Source organism: Cimex lectularius, unplaced genomic scaffold (genome assembly GCF_000648675.2).
Source record: "Cimex lectularius strain Harlan isolate CLEC.00 unplaced genomic scaffold, Clec_2.1 scaffold233, whole genome shotgun sequence".
Lineage (NCBI taxonomy): Eukaryota > Metazoa > Arthropoda > Insecta > Hemiptera > Cimicidae > Cimex > Cimex lectularius.
The window spans coordinates 679,693-704,827 of NW_019392939.1; the positions used below are offsets into that span (position 1 = coordinate 679,693).

General features: G+C 35.7%; 1 protein-coding gene across 1 annotated transcript in view; it reads left to right on the top strand.

The window, feature by feature from the left end:
- The window catches only part of LOC106666861 (frequenin-1-like), a 61,021-nt gene that overhangs the window by 4,518 nt on the left and 31,368 nt on the right, over positions 1 to 25,135 (top strand). The window contains exons 2-3 of the mRNA XM_024229433.1: positions 3,065 to 3,113; positions 19,876 to 19,965. Coding sequence (XP_024085201.1) covers positions 3,065 to 3,113; positions 19,876 to 19,965 — 139 coding nt within the window. The remainder of the gene's footprint in view (positions 1 to 3,064; positions 3,114 to 19,875; positions 19,966 to 25,135) is intronic.

Sequence of the window (25,135 nt, forward strand, 5' to 3'; positions counted from 1 at the left end):
AGTTGATGTCCGAGTGGATCGAGGTCACGATAGCTCAGGTGGTAGAGCAGCGGCGTATCTAGCCGAAGATCGTGGGTTCGAATCCCTCTCGTGCCATTAACTTTTTTTCATCTCAACTAAAAATCTTAATTAATTGTCATTAATGTAAATATAAACAATTGTGGTTTGTAATGTAAGCAATTCTTCGAGTTCACTCTGGGATAAACTCATGAAATTCCGAAATCAAAATCCATCCTCAACCCCAATTTCATTAAAGGAAGATCAAACATTTCCTTCAATAAAATCTCTTTTCATCTTTGTCCGGTTTAATCGTTTTAATTTTCCAAAATTAAGACATATAAGCGGCAATCCTAAATCTAGTTCTTTACGATGGTACCAATAAAAAAATGCTCCAATACTACGCCGGGTTAGTTCAAATGCCCGCGAATGCGATGCGATTCAAAAAGTGTCGCTTAAACTTTCTAGAAATTATCCCGCACAGTTAGGTAAAATCTTGATAGTATATAGCGTAATATGACGGACGGAGGAGGCTGAGTGGTTTTCTGACCGTTATTAGCCACACCAATGGATATTCGTTAGAATCACGGAAAGTTGAAGAATTTCGGTTGAAACTGGCAAATGTATCCTAAAGTGGTTCTGACTAGCGACATACAACGTGTAGGACGTTAATTCTACATGACTATCTACTATCTCCGACCTTGGTGTCGTTTTCAGTAGAAAGGGTGATTTCAGTGACCATATCAAACAGATTCGAGGCAAGGCTCTACGCAATCTTGGCTTGATTACTAGGTTTTCTAGAGATTTTAAAAGCATCTTGGCAGTTAAAATATTGTATCAATCCCTCGTTCGTAGCCATCTGGAATATGCAAGTGTCGTGTGGTCCCCTTACTACGTTGGTGAGATTGGCGACTTGGAAAAAGTACGAAAGAAAGCAACCAGTACAATGGCCTTCAGATTTGGTCTTGCACACCTGAATCACTTGGAAAGACTGAACTGGCTTGGTCTTGAGTCGCTTAACGCTCGCCGTATTTTCGCCGATCTCATTTGGGGTTGGAAATTGTGGAATGGGGCCATTGATATCCTGAACTTACATTTATCGCTGTGTGTGCCTCAGCGACCACTTAGGAACCATAATTTGTTCTTTGTTCCACACTACAAAACAGAAAATGGACTAAATTCATCCCTACCGAGGATAATGAGATTGCTGAATTATATTCTAATGAAATATTTGTATTTCGCGATTCCTTGAATTCAGTTAAATTTAAATTAAAATGTTTACTTGCCTTGAATCATTAAGCCTTGTGTTTTTGTTATTATTGCTTAATTGTTCATTTGTTCTTTTTGTTATTATTTGCCTTTTTTTGACTACTCCTCTTAGATTCTTTCTGTTGGAGTTATAATAAATAAATAAATAAATGACAGGAATTACTTTACTTACTTTTCATACATGGTCATACTATCAATGAACGTGGATTTAGAGAAATTATGTATGTGTGTTTTAGTAACGGAGAGATAGATACAACAGATACATAGATAGAGATAAAGATAGGAGAGAGAGAGAGAGAGAGAGAGAGAGAGAGAGATGAGGGAGAGAGAAGGAGTGAGAGAGAATCAGTGAGCTATGCGGAAAACGGGGAAATAATATAATATACACATGTCACGTTCAGATTTAAATGAACCGCCATGCCCCTCCACACACTCAAGCAGTGATAGGAGTAGGGGCCAAGAAAGGGCTATTTTTTCAAGTCCTAGAAGAGATCCCTTTCTGNCCCTTGAAAAATTTAAACCAACCAAAATAATGTAACAAAACTCTAATGAAAAGTTTGAAATTGACAGTGTAAAAATTATGTTTTACACAACGTAAACTTTTTATTAAATTCGCTATTTTTCGTGGTCCGCTTTACCAATTAATATCAACCCATTAATTAAGGTTTTAAGTTGAGATAAAAAGTCAGTGTCGCGAGCGGGATTCGAACCCACGACCTTCGGCTTGATACGCCGCTACTCTACCATTTGAGCTATCGTGACTTCAATTTTTTTATCTCAACTTAAAACCTTAATTAATTGGATGATATCAATTGGTCAAGCGGACCACGAAAAATAGTGAATTTAATGAATTAAAATGAAATATACTTCACTAAATCGCCGATAATCAAATAGATTACACGACATTTGAAAAATGGCAAAAACGAGGGAAAATTGAATAGGTGGGGTTAAGATGGGTAGTTAGTGCCCAAGGGGATCGAAGTTACTATAGCTCAAGTGGTAGAGTAGTGGCGTACCAAGCCGAAGGTCGTGGGTTCGAATCCCGCTCGTGTCATTGACTTTTTATCTCAACTAAAAACCTTAATTAATTGGGTAAACTTTTTAATCGATTTATTTCTTCTGATTTTATTGTAAGAATTAATAATACAGTGAAGGATGTTGTTTGACTTGAGATTTGGATTAACAAGTTCGTGACCAATGTTTGAGAAGGCTACAACATTCAAATCCATAAATAAAACTTACATTTTAGGGTGAGTACGGTTTAAAAATTAGTTAAATGTGATTTATATATTTTTTTAAATTTTTCTTATTTCAAGAAAAAAATCTAAATCAAAAGAAAAAATGATAAATAAATTTTTCTCGATTGGACAAAACAAAGTTGAAAAAGTTAAATTAGTCAGCAAATAATTAGGACCTCCAACGTACAGTCTAGAGCAATAAACATGAAAACCTTATTTTTTTAATTAGAATAGTAATGGACACGATATGTACATTTTATTACCATTGTGCATGACCATGCAATTATTTAATAAAATCTTATAATTTATGAGCACGCATTCTCTCGCGCCATTTTGTTGATACGCAGTTTAAAAAATTAAAAAATGAACCTTTCTCAAAACTGACGCCACCACCTTCAATATTTGATCCAGGTAATTTGCAAAAAATTATGCTTCACCTTGGTTGTCTCTTAGTCAAAAAGCATTCTGTCTTTTTATAAAAAAGTTTTTTAGTTTCAAATTATTTGTTGAAATAAGATAAGTTACATGAAAAATTTAACTTTGTTTTAACATTGTTTCAGGCACAAAGGTTTTCTCAAAGATTGTCCCAATGGCCTTTTGACCGAAGAGGTAAATATAATCATTTAACGTTTATTCTTTTTCGCTTTAGATATTTACGTATTTTCGAACCAGCTCCATCATGTGTGTCAGGTTAAGATGATAAAATACGTCACATGTGTAGCTTGTGGTTTTATTGAGTAATCCATACTATTATCTCTTGTTCGCCTTCTAGGGTCAATATTAACCAAACAGACAAGGCAAACCTTAACGTGTCTTTAAATTAAACAGTAAAGAATTACATAGGAGAAATTTAACAATTAACTAGTGTACTTAGTATCTCTCGCCTAGGAAAGCAACAAGTGACTATTTATAATTCAATAACCCTTCTTCCTCTTTCATTTGAAGCGTCGAAAATACTGGTTTATTTATGATGACAGACCCAGTTTTGCTTTGTTAAATTAAAAAAAAACAACATTAAAATATCTGTTCGAAGTCAACACAAACAGTGATTAATTTTATTAACGAATTAAGCCTTTTGTTTCGCCAGATGTGTATTAAACGTGAAATTAAGTTTCCCTCCGAAGAGCTTGATTTAGATTAAAGCTAAATATTATTACAATGTATGATGTTTCATTTTGATACATATAAAGCGATTTTAATTATTATGGTAAAAATTCCGGAGTGTTTGAATTATTTCCAGCTGTTCAGATTCACCTGAAAACAATGGTTGACAATTTTAGCTCACTTGATGATAGAAAAACGGAGAATTTACTCACCCTTAACATATTAAATTTATAATGTAAAGTAATTAGAACAATAATTAATAATCGATTTATGAAACTTTTTACTCCATTTTGTTGGACCATTTATAAAAACATTGACTTCAAAATGTTTTTTATTTGTTAATATTAAATAAGATGTGTGGTGATTAGTGACCGTTAGTCGATGATTATTCGGAAATCGTGCGGTCTGGTGTGATGTAGGTTTCAGAAAAACATTTTCTTTATCGTGCTAACGTTTCGACCTTAATTGAGATCATCTTCAGGGCCTGGGATAATAAACATTGTTTAAATTTAATAAATACATGTAGGATGTGGAAAAAAATGAATTTACACAATGCAAAAAAAAATTTATATTCAATTAAAATATTTGTATTCTATTTCTAACCATTTTTAAAAAGTTACGTTTAAGTTTTTTTTTCAGTATGTAAAAAATATTACACATAGAACAAAATAAACATAAACGTAACTTTTTAGAAATGGTTTACATCAACAGAGATAAACACAGCAACAATTACTGAATACGTTGGATTTTGAAGTGGTGGGGAAGGATGTCGGGATATAAAGACCTTTTTTCTATGAGGAGTCGGCTTCTTTGAGGTGAAAAGAGCCGACAATGGGAAAACCCGTTTCGACCTTTATTGAGATCATCTTCAGGGCCTAGGATTTACAAACATTGTTTAAATTTAGGAAATCATGTAGTATGTGGAAAAAATATCAATATCTCACTGGCACTCTCGACATGACACACAAGAATGGCACAATTACCCAGAAAAAAAAACACTTTGAATGAGTAGAAATACTTTGACTGAATATAAAAAATATTTTTTCACTTGTATAAATTCACTTTTTTCCACATCCTACATTTGTTAAATGTAAACAATGTTTGTGAATCCCAGGCCCTGAAGATGATCTCAATAAAGGTCGAAACGTTGGCACGATAAATAAAATGTTTTTCTGAAACCTACATCACACCAGACCGCATCTCACGATTTCCGAATAATTAAATAAAATGTTTAATTATTTATTTGTGTAGAACAAAATCAAAATCAAAACTGAATATTTCTTAGAATACATAATAATATGACGTCTATGAACCATTTAACCACAGGGGATTAGGGACGCCGCTCTGCACTTTGCAACAGTGGGCCTTTAAAGCCGATCATTAGCCACTAATTCTATGGAAACTCTCTTTAATGTTTAATTAGACGTGAAAGCTCATTTACTCGTGAAGAAGGTTTCTAATCGTTATTTAAACCCCTCCAATAAAAAGAAATCAGGTGTGAATATCTTGCAACGGTTGTTAATTGCTGATAGCTTTATGTTTAATCCGTTTAGATGACAAGTTGAATTATGATTTCATAATTCTTAGTAAAAGGAATTCTTTATTGTATTCTATGGACGTTGAAGTGACATAACAAATAGGTCAGACTTACAACAAGAATCCAAAAGTGCATCCTCATCAAATTAAATCTTTTGGTTGGCAAATGAAATTGGAAAATTATTAAACAAAAAGTGAAATAATAGAAGATGGGTGGACATATACATATCTAGGGTATAGGTAGATGGATAATTAATAGAATTTAGTATTTAGTACGTCGAATTTAAAATATACGCCGCACCAGAAAAAAGTGGCGAAATTTTGATGTCTTTTTAATTTGACCTCTTTTTCATATTTTTGTTTTATTACTTTACAAGTTATTTAATAATTATTATTAGACGAAAAGTTTTTGTATTTGTCCCCGATACTGAGGCAAAACAGCTTAATTCATTATTTGATTTAAAATGTCCACAATGTAAAGCACCGAAGCACTAAAATAAAGATGCCATGCCATTGCAATCGTCGAGGAAGGAAGAAATCAGCGTTAAGCTTCGAGAATTTTAGAGTTGCCTAAAATGACGGTTGTCGGGTATTGAGTGGTACCTGCAAGGTGTACAAGCCATTTCATAAAGGCCGCCAAAGGTGCATGCACAATCAATAAGGCAGAGAGTTCCGACGATCGAGGAGGCAGATGAGAAGGACGGCGGGAGGCATAACGGAGAGAGCCACGGGATTTGGGGTTACGGTCGATCGTTTGCAGTGTTAGAAAAAAAAGGAAAGTAAAAAAAGTATGTGACGTGTTCAATGATAAAAAAACTCCTTGTATACAGTTCTTGTCGGCTGGTGCCCATTTCAACAATTATCCCCAACGTCATACATTTACGGTCCCTACAACGTTATATGGGAGACTAGGATAGGAATGCGAAAACCTGGCGTGAACGGTGGAATATTGGAGCGCTAGCTTGGTCGTGACTTCGATAGTTCAATACACTCGGGCACCAACTCCCCATCTCAACCTACAACCTTTCGAATTTTCTCTCTTTTTGCTATCTTTTGGTGCCGGAGAGGATCGAAGTCACGATAGCTCAAGTGGTAGAGCAGCGGCGTATTTATCCGAATGCCATGGATTCAGATCCCGCCCGTGGCACTAGCTTTTTCATTTCAACCAAAACCTTACAAAAAGTTTAATTAATTGAAAGAAGTAATTTGGTCAATAGAACACTAAATATAATGAATAAATAAGACGTTTCATCCATCCTTAAATAGTTCCTCCAATCAGCGGGTTCAAGGGAAAGATCTTTCATCAAATTGATGTGGGTATTACGGCTTCTGTTCAGGAGCCACTTCTTACCCCATTTCCTCTTCGATTTTTCCTTTTAATATATAAATAAACAGAAGCGTATGACAAGAGATCATCCATTTTGAGAAGGTAATTCACTGGTTGACGTTCGGGGCGACTGGCTGTGGAGCGGTCGTGAATGCCCCCTCAAATTTCAGGCACTCCAAATGGAGCTTGGCGCGGTTCCATTTGGGGTGATCGTGACCGCCTTTATGGGATGGTACAACTTGAAAAATCAGAGACTACTTGCAGAACTATTCATCCTCCTTTTAATTCATCACCTGCTTCAGTATTTCCGCACCGTTTTTTGTTGTTTTGAATAAAATTGATATTATTTAACAAGTATCTTGTAAGTTAAAAAACGTGTTTACGATATATCAAAACCTTAAGTAGGTCAGGATGTTGTTATGGATGGTTTTTTTTGTAAACCTATCATGTTGAGTGATGGCCTGTAAAGTTTATCCAAGACTTTTATTTTAAGCTCTGTATAAGGTTTTTCGTAAGTCTTTTGCCAATGTGGAATCCTAAATATTTAATTTTGTCTCCAGCCATTAGCTAGGTTTAAATCTATATAAAAAATTATGCTTGAACGTAATATGAAAATGATTCGTCTTGGTGGTATTGATCCTAGTCCGATTGCTTGAGATCAGGATTAAGATCATGATAACTAATTGAACAATCTTCATTGATTTATTAGGGTTAAGTAATATCGATTGTTTTAATATACCAAAACACACAATCATTTTCAAAATTATCGAAGTCGGTTAAACAACATGAGCTATCGGTGCAAAAGTAACGTCACGTGAGCACGTTAAGATCTTATCGAAAGGCGTTGGCGTGCTACAGTACAAGAAAGACACCGAAGTAGTGCAGGTTCGAGATACACTTCAGACCCTTAATCGTTTATCAATAACATTTGCGTTTTACTTTGCTCTATATTTTATAAAAATATTTTTATTTTCAGTAGTAAAGATTTATGGTTACTTGCAGGCAAATACTTAGTTCGTTAGAAAACGTTGATTATTATTAATACAATTAATTAAGGTTTTTAGTTGAGATAAAAAATTCAATGGCACGAGCGGGATTCGAACCCATGATCTTCGGCTTGATACGCCGCTACTCTGCCACTTGAGCTATCGTGACTTCGATCCACACGTACACTAACTTCCCATCTCAACCCCACTTTTTGAATTTTCCATCTTTTTTGCCATTTTTCAAATGACGTGTAATAAAAAAGTTAGTGTCACAAGCGGAATTCGAACCCACGACCTTCGGGTTGATACGCCGCTACTCTGCCACTTGAGCTATCGCGACCTCGATCCACTCGGACACCAACCTCCCATCTCAACCACACATTTTGAATTTTCCCTCCTTTTTGCCATTTTTCAAATGTCGTGTAATCGGATTGGATTCTCGGCGACAAATGAAATGGCCACGGAGAGCTTCAGTCAAGGATACTTCATTTTAAACTTATTAAATTCACTAGTTTCGTGGTTTGCTTGACAAATTAATATCATACAATTAATTAAGGTTTTTAGTTGAGATAAAAAAATTCAATGGCACGAGCAGTATTCGAACCCACGATCTTCGGCTTGATACGCCGCTGCTCTACCACTTGAGCTATCCCGACCTCGATCCACTAGGACACTAACTTCCCATCTCAACCACGCCTTTTGTATCCGATTCCGAGTGGATCGAGGTCGCGATAGATCAAGTGGGAGAGCAGCGGCGTATCAAGACGAAGATCGTGGGTTCGAATCCAGCTCGTGCCATTGACTTTTTTATCTCAACTAAAAGCCTTAATTAATTGTATGATATTAATTGGTCAAGCGGACCACGAACTAGTGAATTATTATTAATCTATATTTATGTTATTTCTATTTACTCCCTCCTTATTTTTTTCTCACATATACACACACTCTTTCTTTCTCTCCGTCTATCGGGTAATATTAACTACCTAGGTTATCGCTCCATTTTTTCTAGACGATAGATTTAAATTTAACTGATTTATTATTGTGAAGGGTATTTTATATATTTTCTTAGGATTGATATGATATTTTTATGATTATATGATCTCTTATTAAAGATTTCGTTATAATAGAAAATTTTAACTCTTTCGTATAAAATGACCAGAATATCAATGAAAAAATGTTCTCTTTTTCATCAAAACGTTGGACAATTCGATTCATTACTTATAAAGAAATCCTTTTGGGGAAAGGCTAAACTGTAAATCGCTTTTCACCTGTGCTGTCGACGAATAATCGAACACTGAAACAAAAATGACCATTGGGAATTGGCTCGTGTGGTTTCGCCAAGTTTGTTTAACATGAACCTACCGTAATCTCTGTAATGCAAATCAAACCGGAAGATGTATTTAATCCCGCACTTTGGCTAGACCAACGGAATCCCTGGACAGAGATAAATAATTAAACGTGTTTATTTTACTCATTAGTTGATTAAACAGGTTTGACCAAATTAAAATGACAGCTTGCTTAACTCAAAATTAAAGTGTTAATTTATTTTGCTTTCTAATAGTTTGCTTAATAAATAAAATTGTTAGGTATTTACAAAATCAATAGAAAACTATCTGTTAATATTTTTCTGAAGGATTTCATACTTTAATTTGTCTGTTTGTAATGAATGGAACATGACTTTCTTTTTTATCTCTTTTAGTTTTAAGTTTAGAATGTGCGGTTGGAACTTCAAACTTGCATTGAGTTACAATTAATTAAGTTAATTAAAAATTAATGAAATTAATTAAAAAAGTAGTGTCACGAGCGGGATTCGAACCCACGACCTTCGGCTAGATACACCGCTACTCTACCACATGCACTATCGTGACCTTGATCCCTTCGGACACTAACTTCCCATCTCAACCCCACCTTTTGAATTTGAAAAATGGCAAAAAGAGGGAAAATTCAAAAGCTGTGGTTGAGATGGGAAGTTAGTATCCAAATGGATCGAGATCATGATAGCTCAAGTGGTAGAGCAGCGGCGTATTGAGCCGAAGATCGTGGGTTTGAATCCCGCTCGTCACCTGACTTTTCTATTTCAACCAATACCTTTCATAAATATTAATTAATTGATTAATGTACAAATTAAATCGCAGCCACGATTTTTCATTTAAAATATGATATTAAGAGCAAATTATTTGTCGGAACTACCTTTTCTACCATTAAATAATTTATCATTCTATTAGAAATTAAACTTCATATACAATTTACAGTACTAAATTTACAGATTTTTTATTACATTGACATATACATAATTCATACTATGGGTTCATGTATAACGATCACAATAGTCATTTCATTATAATTAGTATTTATAGGTGGAAATATAAATTTGTTGGGCATGGTGTTTTGAAAAGAAGTCAGTTTTACATATTTAACGTTAATTATGAATTAATTATTCTTTTTATTTAAGGTTTTTGGCTGAGATGAAAAATTAGTGTCAAGAGCGGGATTCGAACCCAAAACGTTCGGCTTAATACGCCGCTGCTCCAACCACTCGAGCTATCGTGACGTCGATCCTCTCGGGCGCGATTTTAATATTATATATAACTAACAAATAATTATTAATAATTAACAAATAAAATTAAATATTATAATTAATTTCACTAATTTCGTGACCAATTAATATATTACAATTAATTAAGGTTTTCAGTTGAGATAAAAAAGTCAGTGGCACGAGCGGGATTCGAACCCACGACCTTCGGGTAGATACGCCGCTGATCCACCACTTCAGCTATCGTGACCTCGATCCCCTCGGACACTAACTTCCCACCTCAACAAAAAATGGCAAAAAGGAGGGAAAACTCAAAAGGTGGGGTTGAGATGGGAAGTTTGTGTCCGAGTGGATCGAGGTCACGATAGCTCAAGTGGTAGAGCAGAGGCGTATCTACCCGAAGATCGTGGGTTCGAATCCCGCTCGTGCCATTGACTTTTTTATCTCAACTAACAACCTTAATTAATTGTATTATAATTAATATTATAATTATCAGAGAAACAAATAGATACAGGACATTTGAAAAATGACAGAAAGGAGGGATAATTCAAATGGTGGGGTTGAGATGGGAAGTTAGTGTCCGAGCGGATCGAAGTCACGACATTTCAAGTGGTAGAGCAGCTGCATACCTAACCAAAGATCGTGGGTTCGAATCCCGCTCGTGCCATTGACTTTTTTATCTCAACTAAAATCCTTAATTAATTGAAAGATATTAATTGGTGAAGCGGACCACGAAAACTAGTGAACTTACATTGAGTTTTTAAACTAAGGTTTTAAGGCTCAGATCAACGTTTTTTTTTCTGGAGTGGATGGATCAAGACACCAAGACGTTTTTGACGAGATCTAGTTGAGCGAGTATTGATTCAGCTCTCTTCGCTCGCAATTGTTTTATTTAACTGTAATCTATCTCTTTCTTGGCAATCATTTTTAAGCGTTATTTATTTGCCACTTTTAAATGACAATTTGTTTTGTATAACTAACATATTCTTTAATTTAAAAGAGAAATTACAAAACGCGACAGAACGTGATTCAATGGAATCAGATGAGAAAGTTAATTGAAATACAGAACTTAACAAACAAACTTTAAATAAAGCTGAACTTCTACGATACTTCAAGGGAACAATGTAATATGTATGTAGACGGTTGTATAATTATCCGATTTGTCTTATCTTGACCATTATATTGAAATTATTCTGCTCTGAAATTTATTATGATGACAGTTTGAGCAGTTTCAGGACAACTTTCTTAGGATTATTTAATCGCCAATGGTTAAGTTTATTTTTATAAGATTTCATTGATTACTCAGAAAAACGTAACTATAAATAAATATATAATTCGATTGGACAAACTGTTATAGCACTTCTAACTTATTGATTGATTGTACTCATTCATAATCCCTAACTCACTGAGGAGGTTTTAAGGCTACCGTCATTTTATTGGAAAGAGATCGGGTTAAAAGTTGTATTTAAGCAATAGAGTGGTATCGGAGGTTAATCTGGAAAATTTTGTAGCTGGATCTTCCACTTCTTTTATAAAGGGAAGAATTATTTTGTTGTGGATATGCTGTTGGAAACACAAGACCAAGGCGTTGACGATGGATCTAAGGATTTTTGATTTTAGAATATGAATTTTGTGGATATGGAAGGTTCAGTTGTACCAAATGGTCTATGTCTAAATACGTTTCATGGTTACTAGTCTTAATAGTCTTCAAGTAATGAGTATTTTTTGGTTCTGTATTTTTAAGTCGTATTGACGGTTCCTAGTTAATCGTTTATCTAGATACCGCACGACGAAGTGGTTGATTTCTTCGGTGGGATGGAGTGACGTTATCCAATTTATAAAAATTGGAGGTGGATTTTCGACGGAAAGCTGTTTTGAGATTTTATGACGTTAAGAAATTTTTAACTACAATTCATTGAAATACGGGTGTGTCTGCAAGGTTCGATGAACTATAGATCGGATGGAAATGTTAGAAAGGTAAGGTCATCAGTGTATATGTTACTTGTGGTGGTGGTATTTGGTATACTAATGGTATATTAATGTGTAGTGTCATCCGTACAGGTGATTTCTCGTTAGTTCTATACACCAGTGACCAGTATATATCCCTAACACTCCCCTGAATTTTACCAGCTTTGTCTGTAGCATATGGTTGGCAGGTTTGATGGGGGTTCTTTACCAACGAGCACCTCTCAAGTTTGTCCACTTTTCCTTTTGTTTTTTTTTGTGAATCTATTCTGAGATTGAGGAGTCTCTATTTGTTCTTGTTATCCCAATTAGAGATTCTGGGACTATATTTGCCTGTTTATTACCCAGAATTCATTTTTGCCTTAGCACCCAAGATATTGTCAGATTTTGGGTGTATTCATAGACTGTTTTGGGTGTTAACCTTTTACGCGCTAATGCTTCTAGGGCTGCCTGAGTGTCTAATTTTATGTGAATTTATTGATAGTTATTGATACTTCAGCTTAAATAATCCTACTTACCTAATGATCTTATAATTGAGGAGTGCATAGACCTGGCGAGTTTACGGTTTTAGACACATCTGTATAATCTGAATTTTCATATAATCAGTCTCCTTTTCTAGAAATGGGTGTCTGATTTTATTTGTTGTGGTCGCATGTCCGAAATATTCAGTCCCCGGCTTGTATGTTTTAGGAGTCTGTATGAACTTTTCCTAAGTTTTTTTGGCATGCTTTTAATGAAATTAGGTTTAATAGTGTTTCTAACGCTGAGGAGGTTGTAGCCATTGTGGGTTGCATAGATTTTCCAATCTTTTCACTTTTAGTTCAAGTTCAAGGTTGTCCACTTTTCCTTTTTGTTTTTTGTGAACCTATTCTGAGATTGAGGAGTTCCTATTTGATCTTGTTATCCCAATTAGAGATTCTGGGACTATATTTGGCCAATTTATTTACCTGTTTATTACCCAGAATTCATTTTTGCATTAGCAGCCAAGATGTTGTCAGATTTTGGGTGTATTCACAGACTATTTTGGGTGTTAACCTTTTACGTGCTAATGCTTCTAGGGCTGCCTAAGCGTCTAATTTTATGTGAATTTATTGATAGTTATTGATACTTCAGCTTAAATAATCCTACTTACCTAACGATCTTATAATTGAGGAGTGTATAGACCTGGCGAGTTTACGGTTTTAGACACATCTGTATAATCTGAATTTTCATATAATCAGTCTCCTTTTCTAGAAATGTGTGTCTGATTTTATTTGTTGTGGTCGCATGTCCGAAGTATTTAGTCCCCGGCTTGTATGTTTTTGGAGTCTGTATGAACTTTCCCTAAGTTTTTTTGGTATGTTTTTAAAGAACTTCGCTGATGAGGTTGTAGCCATTGTGTGTTGCATAGATTTTCCTTTTTTTTTTTATTATGACCATTAGTGGAATTTTGATGTATTATAGGTGAGGGTAAGTTTTGGTCAATGCTTATTCTTTCTTGTATTTTTCTAATGAGTGTTTTTTGAGGGCTTTTGAGAGCTGTTTTGAGACCCCGTTGTGAACACCATTCCTCTACCGTATTGAATATTCTATGGGTAAAATTTTTCAATTTTATAACGAATTTTCTCCAAGCCTTGGATTTTGACTCTAATTTCATTTAACTTGCATATACCTTCATCTACAACCTCATCAAACAGCAAAGATCAAAGCACTCCTTCATGTCGGTATCTTCTGGCGAACCAGACTGTTTCGGATTTTTCGTGGGACAAAACTTTTTATTAAGTTTCAGACAATGTTTCCGGGATCATAATCTAATCAGCCCCCACTTCTAAGAACGGGTGTCTGACTTTATTTGTTATTGTCGTATGTCTGAAATGTTTAGTTCTCATCCAGATTTTTTTGGAGTTTGTACATAACATGAATAATATGTCACACAGACTTGACTGACACCTTCAAGCACATACATACTGTCTTTATCTTATATCGTTATCTACTACGCTGTTGTATACCAGCTGAACCGAAATTCACGGTCGTGTTAATTATTAATTGTTTAAGGTTTAAGGTCGTGAACAGTATGTCAATAGTTGATTGATTGATTGTAAATTCAGGTGGCTCCTATCCCTTTAATAGCTACTGCATTCCCAGTTGTGTGTAGTGCGCCAGACGGCCCAATTCATCAAGGATTTGATTGTTTGAACTGGCTGTAATGTATTTATTTCAGATTTATGTTGATTTTGTAAAATTCATCGATTATAAGCGAGTTGAGTGTTTTTTTTTGCAGCTTGCTCGAGATACCATTTTTGAATGGAAAGATTTAGGATAAAATCTGTTAAGATTAGGAGTCTCTTGTTACTTTTTTCTGTAATTTCGTTTTCTTAAATCTTTCATGGAGGTTCTTGGATTGTTTGTGTCCAAGGAGTGATTCCCATTGATTCCTTTCTCTTATCTTTTAGGATGTTTTCTGATCGTACGGATCTCTAAACACTTTCTGAACAGAAGTAAAACTTCCGATAGTACTCATGGTATGAGGAAGTCTAGCTCAGAACCATATCTATGCTGATTATTAATATTTATTTCAATGCTTACAGCTATTTATTCAGAAATCGTGAGATACGGTCTGGTGTGATGTAGGTTTCAGAAAAACATTTTCTTTATCGTGCCAACGTTTCGAGATTTAAGCCAGTAACACACTTAAGCCGGGAACACACTTACCCGATGCTACGCCATGCGACGCTACCCGATGCTACCCGACGCCTTGCCACGTTTTGGTGGGGAGTGCACATCTATCCGACGCAAGCACACGTCGCGTACAGTCCACAGCGTTTATCACAATAATCACGATCACAATCGCAACGCATCTTTTGTTCTTAATGCACTATTTTGAGCAAAACCTTGTAATAAATTGTTAGTTAAATTTTATGAGCACAACCATAAATTGTTTGTTAAACTTAATTGTTTTAAATAAAGTTACTCCTAACCATCATAATTAAAAAATGTTTATAAAAACTTATGCATTTTTGATCTCGTTTAATTTGGTTTACATTAAAATAACATGTTGTAATTAATATCACGACGATAATAGATGTAGTTTGAATAAAAATATGAGTGTCCGGTTCTTTTGTCTTCGACTATACTCGATGCGAACCGACGAAAATCTGGACAGTGGGGACCGCAGAGCGTCGGGTCGGTTAGCGTGGCATAGCATCGGGTAGCGTCGCATGGCGTACCATCGGGTAAAGCCAGAAACACACTTACCCGAGGCTACGCCATGCGACGCTACCGATGCTACCCGACGCAAATCCAAACTCCGACTTTCCATAAGGTTGCATTACCCCCGTGCAAACCTACCCGACGCTCTGCGGTCCCCACTGTCCAGATTTTCGTCGGTTCGCATCGAGTATAGTCGAAGACAAAAGAACCGGACACTCATATTTTTATTCAAACTACATGTATTATTGTCGTTATATTAATTACAACATGTTATTTTAATGTAAACCAAATTAAACGAGATCAAAAATGCATAAGTTTTTATAAACATTTTTTAATTATGATGGTTAGGAGTAACTTTATTTAAAACAATTAAGTTTAACAAACAATTTATGGTTGTGCTCATAAAATTTAACTAACAATTTATTACAAGGTTTTGGTCAAAAGAGTGCATTAAGAACAAAAGATGCGTTGCGATTGTGACAGTGATTATTGTGATAAACGCTGTGGACTGTATGCGACGTGTGCTTGCGTCGGATAGATGTGCACACCCCATCAAAACGTGGCAAGGCGTCGGGTAGCATCGGGTAGCGTCGTATGGCGTAGGATCGGGTAAGTGTCTTCCTGGCTTTATTGAGATCATCCTCAGGGCCTGGGATTTACAAACATTGTTTACATTTAACAAAAATTTCGTCGGCTCTTTTCACCTCAAAGAAGCCGACGCCTTATACAAAAATGTCTTTTCTATACCGACTTCCTTCCCTACACCTTCACCACGCTTTGAGTGAGTAGAAATACTTTGATTGAATATAAAAAATATATTTTGCATTGCATAAATTCACTTTTTTCCACATTCTACATGTATTTATTAAATGTAAACAATGTTTATAAATCCCAGTCTCTGAAGATGATCTCAATAAATCTCGAAACGTTGGCACGATAAAGAAAATGTTTTTCTGAAACCTACATCACACCAGACAGCATCTCACGATTTCTGAATAATTATCGATTAACGGTCACTAATCACCACACGCTTGCTGCTATTATTATTCAAATTTAGATTTTGGTATGTTTAGGATAAATTCGATTTTTTAAAGTGTTTGGCTCAGTTGTCAAAACAATAGTCCATTGTAAAGGGTAAAGTATCATGACAGTTCAATCTAGTTGAGGCTTGAATACCATAATAAGTTTTATTTTACTGAATTCAATAAAAAAATCATGTCTTACACGACACGCCATGTCTTCCAAATAATATAGATTTGCGTGACTTTCGGCATGTTTATGAATTAATGATATTTTGCTTCATGAACTCGCATGATTAACGTTTTATTATCATGATAACTATCTCAGTTTGCTTATCATTTATGCTAATTTAAAAAAAAAACGATAAGACAATCGTTTGGTTTTATTTGTCTAAACGTTTGGTTTATCTTATATTGATTAATGGTATCCAGCAATTTTCTCTAACAGTGCCCTGTCTTCGAAAACACGTTCAAACTTTTATCGTCGGAGTTTGAACAAGCTTCAGACAAACACGGCATCCGGCAGAGGTCCAACTACGTTGAAAAAGTGATCTCCAACAAGCGCACTGGACAAATAGCCTGGCAAAAGTTTACTCAATAGTTCCCAGAGTATAAAAATCTATATTATGTTGACTCCAATAAATGGTTAGGCATATTTTCGAATGTGTTTTTGAACGAGACGTTCTCAATTGAAAGGCTTGATTAATTCAAAAAGTCCCCTGTTAACGTAATCTCGGAAGGGACGGTTCGAATACTTATGTACTTGATCATTTCGAACATTCATATCACGTAGTTTAGTCCTTTTCGAACATCCTGGCGGCCTGTCCCCGCTGATTGAGTTTCTTAGACGCGTTTCAGCATTCCGTCCTTCGGTGAATGCATTGAAAAACAAAATTCAAGAATTTGAGCGCGTGTATTTAATGACAAAATTAATGAATAACTAAAAACAGGTAACAAATCGATTTGGGCGGTAGAAAAAACCTTATCTCTTGCCACAAAACATTTACCCCTTTTCCTCTCCTCTTTGACATTTTGATTCCTTTTGATCAAGATGGCCCCGTTACGAAAGTGTCGTAAAATCCTCATTACAGCATAATAGCTCCTCAGATCAAGAAAGAAAAGATTCCCTCACAATCTCATCCTCGTCTAAAGAGGCGATAGTATCTTCTACCCAGTAATAATGACGTACGTTCTAAATTAACAAATCGATATATTATAGTAGATGATGGGGTTTGGTCTGCGAGTTGGCGAACTCATGTTGAACCGGCACACGGGCACTACTGGGTCTGTCTTCACTCGCGGGTTGTTTGAGTTATTCAAACGCGTTTCTGCATTACGCCATCTTCAATGAAAAACTGTCATTTAGTCTGATTAGGGTTTATGTAGTATTGCGTCCGTCGCTCGTCGCTGGGGGCGTTGCGTTAGGAGGCGTGGTTTCCGTGCTCGTTGGTCGGTCTTGGTGGCGGTCATTTCCATTGTCAGTTATTATTTGTGCGTTGTTGGTTTTTTGTTTTTTCCTGGTGTTGGTTGCGATGTTTTGTTCTTCTGAACGTTTTCGCTTTTTGTTATGAAGTGTTTTTAGTGGTGTAAAGGTGGTGTGTGATTGTGAAAAACTTATAAACGCGCAAACAAACTCACGATCAACGAGCACGGAGACCACGCCCCTAACGCAACGCCCCCAGCGACAAGCGACGGACGCTGTACTATATAAACCCTACTCAGACTAAATGACAGACAGTTTTTCACTGAAAATGGCGTAATGCCGAAACGCGTTTGAATAACTCAAACAAAAAACGCGCGAGTGAAGCAGATCAAGTAGTGCCCGTGTGTTGGTTCAACATGAAATCTATATATTGTTAAGCATGCTAGACTGAGTCCTGTGAAGTTCGAGTTATTCTTCTAATATATGCTTTAGAGTCACAGCACGCGGAACATTAATCAAGCCGATTAAGAAAATTAACAATGTCAATTAATTAAGGTTTTTAGTTGAGATAAAAAACTCAGTGTCACGAGCAGGATTCGAACACACGATCTTCGGCTAGGTACGCCGCTGCTCTACCACTTGAGCTATCGTGACCTCGATCTTCTCGGTCACTAATTTCCCATCTCCACCGCACCTTTTGAATTTTCACCTCAAAAGGAGGGGTTGAGATGGGAAGTTAGTGTCCGAGTGGATCGATGTCACGATAGTTCAAGTGGTAGAGCAGCGGCGAATCAAGCCGAAGATCGTGCGTTCGAATCCCGCTCGTGACACTGACTTTTTATTTCAACTAAAAACCTTAATTAATTGAAATATATTAATTGGTCAAGCGGACCACGAAAACTAGTGAATTTAAAAAATTAACAATTCAATTTTTTCATCTTACTGTCTATGAATTTCCATTTCAATTTTTATGTATCAAATAAATATTTCATGCAAAATTCATTGTTACAATATCCTTCAGGAAATCAAAATTGTATTTTTTAAAAGTGTTTGTTCATTTGAGCTTTCACCAAACTCCAGAGGGAGAAATATTTTTCGAAGCGGTTCAATTGTTAAAATAACTAATATTTATGAAAGGTTATTGATCGAAATAAAAAAGTCAGTGTCACGAGCGGAATTCGAACCCACGATCTTCGGCTAAATACGCCACAGCTCAATCCACTTGAGTTATCGTAACTTCGCTTCACTTATTTAGCCGATGATCGTGGGTTCGAATCCCGCTCGTGACACTGACTTTTTCATCGCGACCAATACCTTGCATAAATATTATTAATTAATAGAAAAATTGTAATTGGTCAATCGGACCACTAACTGTAATGGATTTAATAAGTAAACTAAACTATATTTTTACTAAAGCTCTCCGGCGCCATTTCAATTGTCTCCGGGAATCAAATAGATTAAACGACATTTGAAAAATGGCAAAAAGGAGGGAAAATTCGAGAAGTGAGGTTTAGATGGCGCGCCGGTAGAGCAGCGGCGTAACTAGCCTAAGGTCGTGGGTTCGAATCCCGCTCGTGACACTGACTTTTGTATCTCAACCAATACCTTTAATAAATATTAATTAATTGAAAAATGTTAATTGGTCAATCGGACCACGAACTGTAATGGGTTAAATTAACAGGTGGAGTCTGGAAAACCTTAGAATTTCAACTTCGTTTCAACGGCTACAGAAAACAAAATAGAAAAATTGATTTATGGCAATGAACAAAGAGGGTGTAGATATTTCAGCAAGAAGAAGAAAACTGAACAAAGTATGAAACTATGAGTTTTAACTACTATTTAACAGTAAAGCCAAATCAAATTTACTAGAGTATATATTTCCATATTTCTAATTTTAAAATAATAGCTAGGAAGTTTACCTCCTCAATATTCGTGACAATGCTTTTTGAAAGAACATGCATGCTCCATGTTCTTGCGTGCAAGGTCCAAAAGCGAATATTAATGGCATACATTTCCGTTTTCCACTCACGTTCGGCAGTGAAAAAAATCTTATTTGATTTACCACAAGGTGCACAATATGCAAAAAAGTAAACTGTACAAGGAACATTACTTAGTGTAATTTTTCGAAGACGTTTTTAGTTTAGTTAATTTAGAATTGAGTTAATTAAGATTAAGCATAACCAAGACCTCCAGTACCTAAATATGTTACGACTGATTTTTTTTTTGTATTAACAATCAAATTGTTTCAAAAATTTTCCTGTCAAATATTAACTTTTTGTTTTGTTTCAGGGCTTTATAAAGATATACAAACAGTTCTTCCCTCAAGGAGATCCGACGAAGTTCGCTTCTCTTGTCTTCCGAGTCTTCGATGAGAATAATGTAAGTTTCAATGTGTACACTAAGTTATCAATGTGGTCAAAAGTAAATTGTTCGACCGGGTTTTGATGTAGCTAAACTGATTTGTTTCGGTCGAATGAAATCCGATTCGAAAAGTGTTGGTACTTAGGAGGAAATCGTCTGTTTTACCCTCTCAACTAGTCCGAACCTTTCCATCAAGATTACCGAACGATCGGTCGAATCCGTTAAGTCCCCGTAACGGTTTAATTCGTTCAGAAGGAATCGTTTATCTCTTTCAATTCCACGGATTTCTTTTGGTTTTCAGAAATCGAGATTTTCTTGCCGAATGATGAAAAATAAACATCTTTTATATGATATATTAATAATAATGTGGGTAGTTTAATATTGGTCATCGCTCGCCTTCTGTGTATTTTTACTTATTTTTCTGTTCTTAAACGCTTTTCAACCTGAAGCCATTTGTCACCATCTGTTACTGATTCTCTACGTTTATATGAAAACTGAATCGATATCATAAATTGCTAGCCCCTCATTTGTCCCTCAGGTTGTCGACTGCAGAATAGGCACAAAACATACAATATATGTACATACATCACCATTCTATACAGACATAGAATTCTGGACACATTCACGCCCCTGGAGTATTCGATATTCCTTGCGGTGCGGGAGAATGCTCTCGGTTCTCGCAAATAATTTACTTTGATTCTCCAGACATCACACTCACACCAGAAACTCGATATTCCCGGGACGGGATTACACAACACTTTCCTTTCATGTTAATAAGTTACAATTATTCTAATAAATTAACACAGCACAACATAGATACAATCGACGATATATCGCAATATTGCCTACAGACGGCAAGCCTTCTACAGTTAAAACTGTGCTCAACTGTTATGTTGTTCTAGTACAACAGACATCTACGTCTATTTCCCGCTAGAAAATGACCGTAAGTTAAGTACCGTGAGTACTTAGTATGACCTAGTTAGTATGACCTATGCCGAGTTATAGTCCTTACGCCCTTTTCTTTTATCGACCCTTCTCAAGGGACCGACGTCTTTCTTAACCTTAATTATCTTTTTTAATTAAGGTTTTTAGTTGAGATAAAAAAGTCAGTGTCAAGAGCGGGATTCGAACCCACGACCTTCGGGTAGATACGCCGCTGATCTACCACTTGAGCTATCGTGACTTCGATCCACTCGGACATTAACATCCCACCTCAACCCCACCTTTCGAATTTTCCCTCCTTTTTGCAATTTTTCAAATGTCCTGTAATCTATTTGATTCTCGGCGACAAATGAGATTGCCACGGAGAGCTTTAGTGAAGATATACTTTAGTTTAATTATTAAATCCATTACAGTTCGTGGTCCGATTGACCAATTAACATGCTTCTATTAATTAATATTTATGCAAGGTATTGGTCGAGATGAAAAAGTCAGTGTCACGAGTGGGATTCGAACAAACGATCATCGGCTAAATAAGTGAAGCGAAGTCACGATAGCTCAAGTGGATTGAGCAGCGGCGTATTTAGCCGAAGATCGTGGGTTCGAATTCCGCTCTTGACACTGACTTTTTTATCTCGATCAATAACCTTTCATAAATATTAGTTATTTTAACAATTGAACCACTTCGAAAAATATTTCTCCCTCTGAAGTTTGGTGAAAGCTCAAATGTACAAACACTATATTAAAAAAGTACAATTTTGATTTCTTGAAAGATATTTTATCATCTTCTCATTTTCGCACAAAATATTTATTTGATAGATACAAATTGAAACGAAAATTAATATACAGTAAGATGAAAAAAATTGTTAATTTTTTAAATTCACTAGTTTTCGTGGTCCGTTTGACCAATTAATATATTTCAATTAATTAAGATTTTTAGTTGAGATAAAAGTCAGTGTCACGAGCGGGATTCGAACCCATGATCTTCGGCTAGATACGCCGCTGCTCTACCACTTGAATTATAATGACTTCGATCCACTCGGACACAACTTCCATCTCAACCCCACCTTTCCAGGTGAAAATTCAATCTATTGGATTCTCGGCGAGAAATGAGATGGCCACGGAGAGCTTTAGTGAAGTATACTTCATTTTAACTTACTAAATTCACTAGTTTTCGTGGTCCGCTTGACCAATTAATATCATTCAATTAATTACGGTTTTTAGTTGAGATGAAAGATTAATTGGTCAAATTCGTGCAACGAAGTTCAAGTGTAGAGTAGCGGCGTATCAAACCGAAGGTCGTGGGTTCGAATCCCGCTCGTGACACTGTCTTTTTTAAGTCAACGAAAAACCTTAATTAACCTCATTATATTGTTACGGCTTTTTCATTTTCCTTTTACTGTATTGGAAATAAATGGTTTTAAAATCCCCTAGGCGTACAGGTTGAGAAGAGTCGTGGAGTTTTCTGCCGGCTTCTTTGGTCGTTCTGTTTTCCAGGATATAAACACCAATACAGTTTCAAAAAAATCTCAAAGGAGAAAAAAAACACGTTATGTTCGAGAAAACCCCAGGGCAACCTTTGTGATTGCTTTCGAACCAGACAGGTATACAAGATTAAAAGCGCCCTTTTCAAATAAAAAGAAAAACGAAATAACCACACAGAATATAAACAAGGATATATTTCAGAGAGGGTCAGTATGTAAAAAAAGAAAAACCGTTCTAATGAGAAAATATACGGTTTTTATGGCCCCAAGGGATGAATAAATCACAACTACGCATTTATGGATGTGCATTCAATAAAATATAAATATTTCATTAATTGCCGTATCGCCCGTAAATATTTATATTATAAATAGTGATTACCAAATTTTCAGGATTGTTTAATATTCGTTATCACCCGTATTTCGTAACCTTTAAGAACGTAGAAAATAAGTTCACTTCTTTTCGTGGTCCACTTGACCAATTAATATCTTTCAATTAATTAACGATTTTAGGTGAGATAAAAATCGTCGTGGGTTCGAATCCCGCTCGTGACACTGACTTTTTTATGTCACCTAAAAACCTTAATTAACTGGTAGAAATTAGGAAAAAATTTATTCTGCGTGTTCGCTGTAAGTTTAAAATTTATTAAATTCACTATTTTTCGTGGTCCGCTTGACCAATTAATATCACCCAATTAATTAAGGTTTTAAGTTGAGATAAAATGTCAGTGTCACGAGCGGGATTCGAACCCACGACCTTCGGCTTGATACGCCGCTACTCTACCACTTGAGCTATCGTGATTTCGATCCCCTCGGGTACTAACTTGCCATCTCCACCTCGAAGTCATGATAGCTCAAGTGGTAGAGTAGCGGCGTATCAAGCCGAAGGTCGTGGGTTCGAATCTCGCTCATGACACTGACTTTTTTATCTAAATTTAAAACCTTAATTAATTGTTTAAAAATTTATTTTAGTCATACTAAATAATATAGTTATTTTTTAATTCAAATTATTGTACAATTATGTTTTAGTTAAACAGTACAATTATTTTTTTTTATATTATTGATTAAGAATCTGCATGGATGAGAACAAAAATTGAGTGTAGATTTTTCATTTCATACAGTTTCACTGCTGATTAGTCTTCCTTTCTTTCACTTTTGTCTTAAATATGTATTGCTGAATTCACACTTCTGAATTTCAATACCACACAAAGTGCACTACTTTTAAAAGAGTCGAGCACTTTCCTTGGTTAGACATTAGTGTCGCCTTTCTGAAATGGCTAACAATTTCATGTCATGTTTCATGTCCAGGTCTCATTTTGTCTTCCCAGGTGCCATAAAATTTACTGTATGTTACTCGTCAGTCGTTCAAGTTTCAACGCTCCGCGATCCCACTTTCCATCATTGAGTATTTCTTTATTTCTTATTCAAATTCCAATTTTAGTATTTGTACCGCCGAAGCGAGTAGACGAAATTGTTAGTTAAATTCATTATATCAAAAAATCGTATTCCGGTGTTTTGATTAATTTTCTGCCAAACCATTAAAATTAATTTTTTAAATAAAAACTAATTATTTTTAATCACAGTTAATTTGGTTTATATTAAAATAAGTTGTAATTAATATCACGACGATAATAGATGCAGTTTGAATAAAAATATGAGTGTCCGGTTCTTTTGTCTTCGACTGTACTCGATGCGACCCGACGAAAATCTGGACAGTGGGGATCGCATAGCATCGGGTAGATGTGCAAGGGGGTAATGCAACCTTATGGAAAATCGGAGTTTGGATTTGCGTCGGGTAGCGTCGCATTGCGTAGCATCGGGTAAGTGTGTTTCTGGCTTAAACCGTTGCGGCACCGACGCCCCCCTTTAATATGTGTTGTACTCGATTTAAGTATTTAAACGAAGTTTATGGATTATGATTCGGAACTTAACAGTGAGAGCTTGAATAATGGCTCTATTGACACCTTTAACTAGATTGACGTCATCATCATGTAATCAATGTTTTCTTCAGTCTTACAATAGTTTCTGAATGCTTTATCTGTAAAGGCACTTTTGTCCACAATATCTCTTTGGATTTTCAAAATCCTTTTCTTATTTCATAACAACACTTCTATTGAGCCGGTGGATTTAGTGGGATACACCCGGATAGATTTAATGAAGTCATATTATGTCATGCTCTGCCTGAAACGCAGGCAAAATTCCTTCCGGGTTTTGGATTGAATGGAAGGACCTTTTCTCTTTCCTTGCTGTCTACTGCCCAAAAAGCAGAGATTAATAATAGATAAGTCTTTTATCTGTATCCTCCTTCCGTAAAGGAGTGATTCGATTTTAAATTTTTACATGGTTACTGAATGTTTATGTGTTTTAAGGATGATCGTTTCCTAATTAAATCGTCCTATAAAAATCCACATGTTATATCGAACCATCAATCTTGAAAATGATGAACCGGCTTGAAAGTCAATCCAAAACAGTTCATAATAAATGTTTCCTTAAAAATCCTGTTGAGGTGTATTCTAAGGAGTGGTTACTCCGCGTCAACAATTTTTCATATTCTTCTTCTCATTCATCACCGTCAAATAGAAATATTATAAAGCGGTGTTATATTGACAATACCGTGTTCGTAGACAAGTTGTTGAAGCAGGAGGAAAAGTAATTTAAGTAAAGTGCTTAGATTGAAAGTTATGTCCGAAATATATATCCTAGTATGAAGTAAAAATATATCTATATATTTTTATCTCTCATTTCTACTCTACCCTTTCTTGCACTCA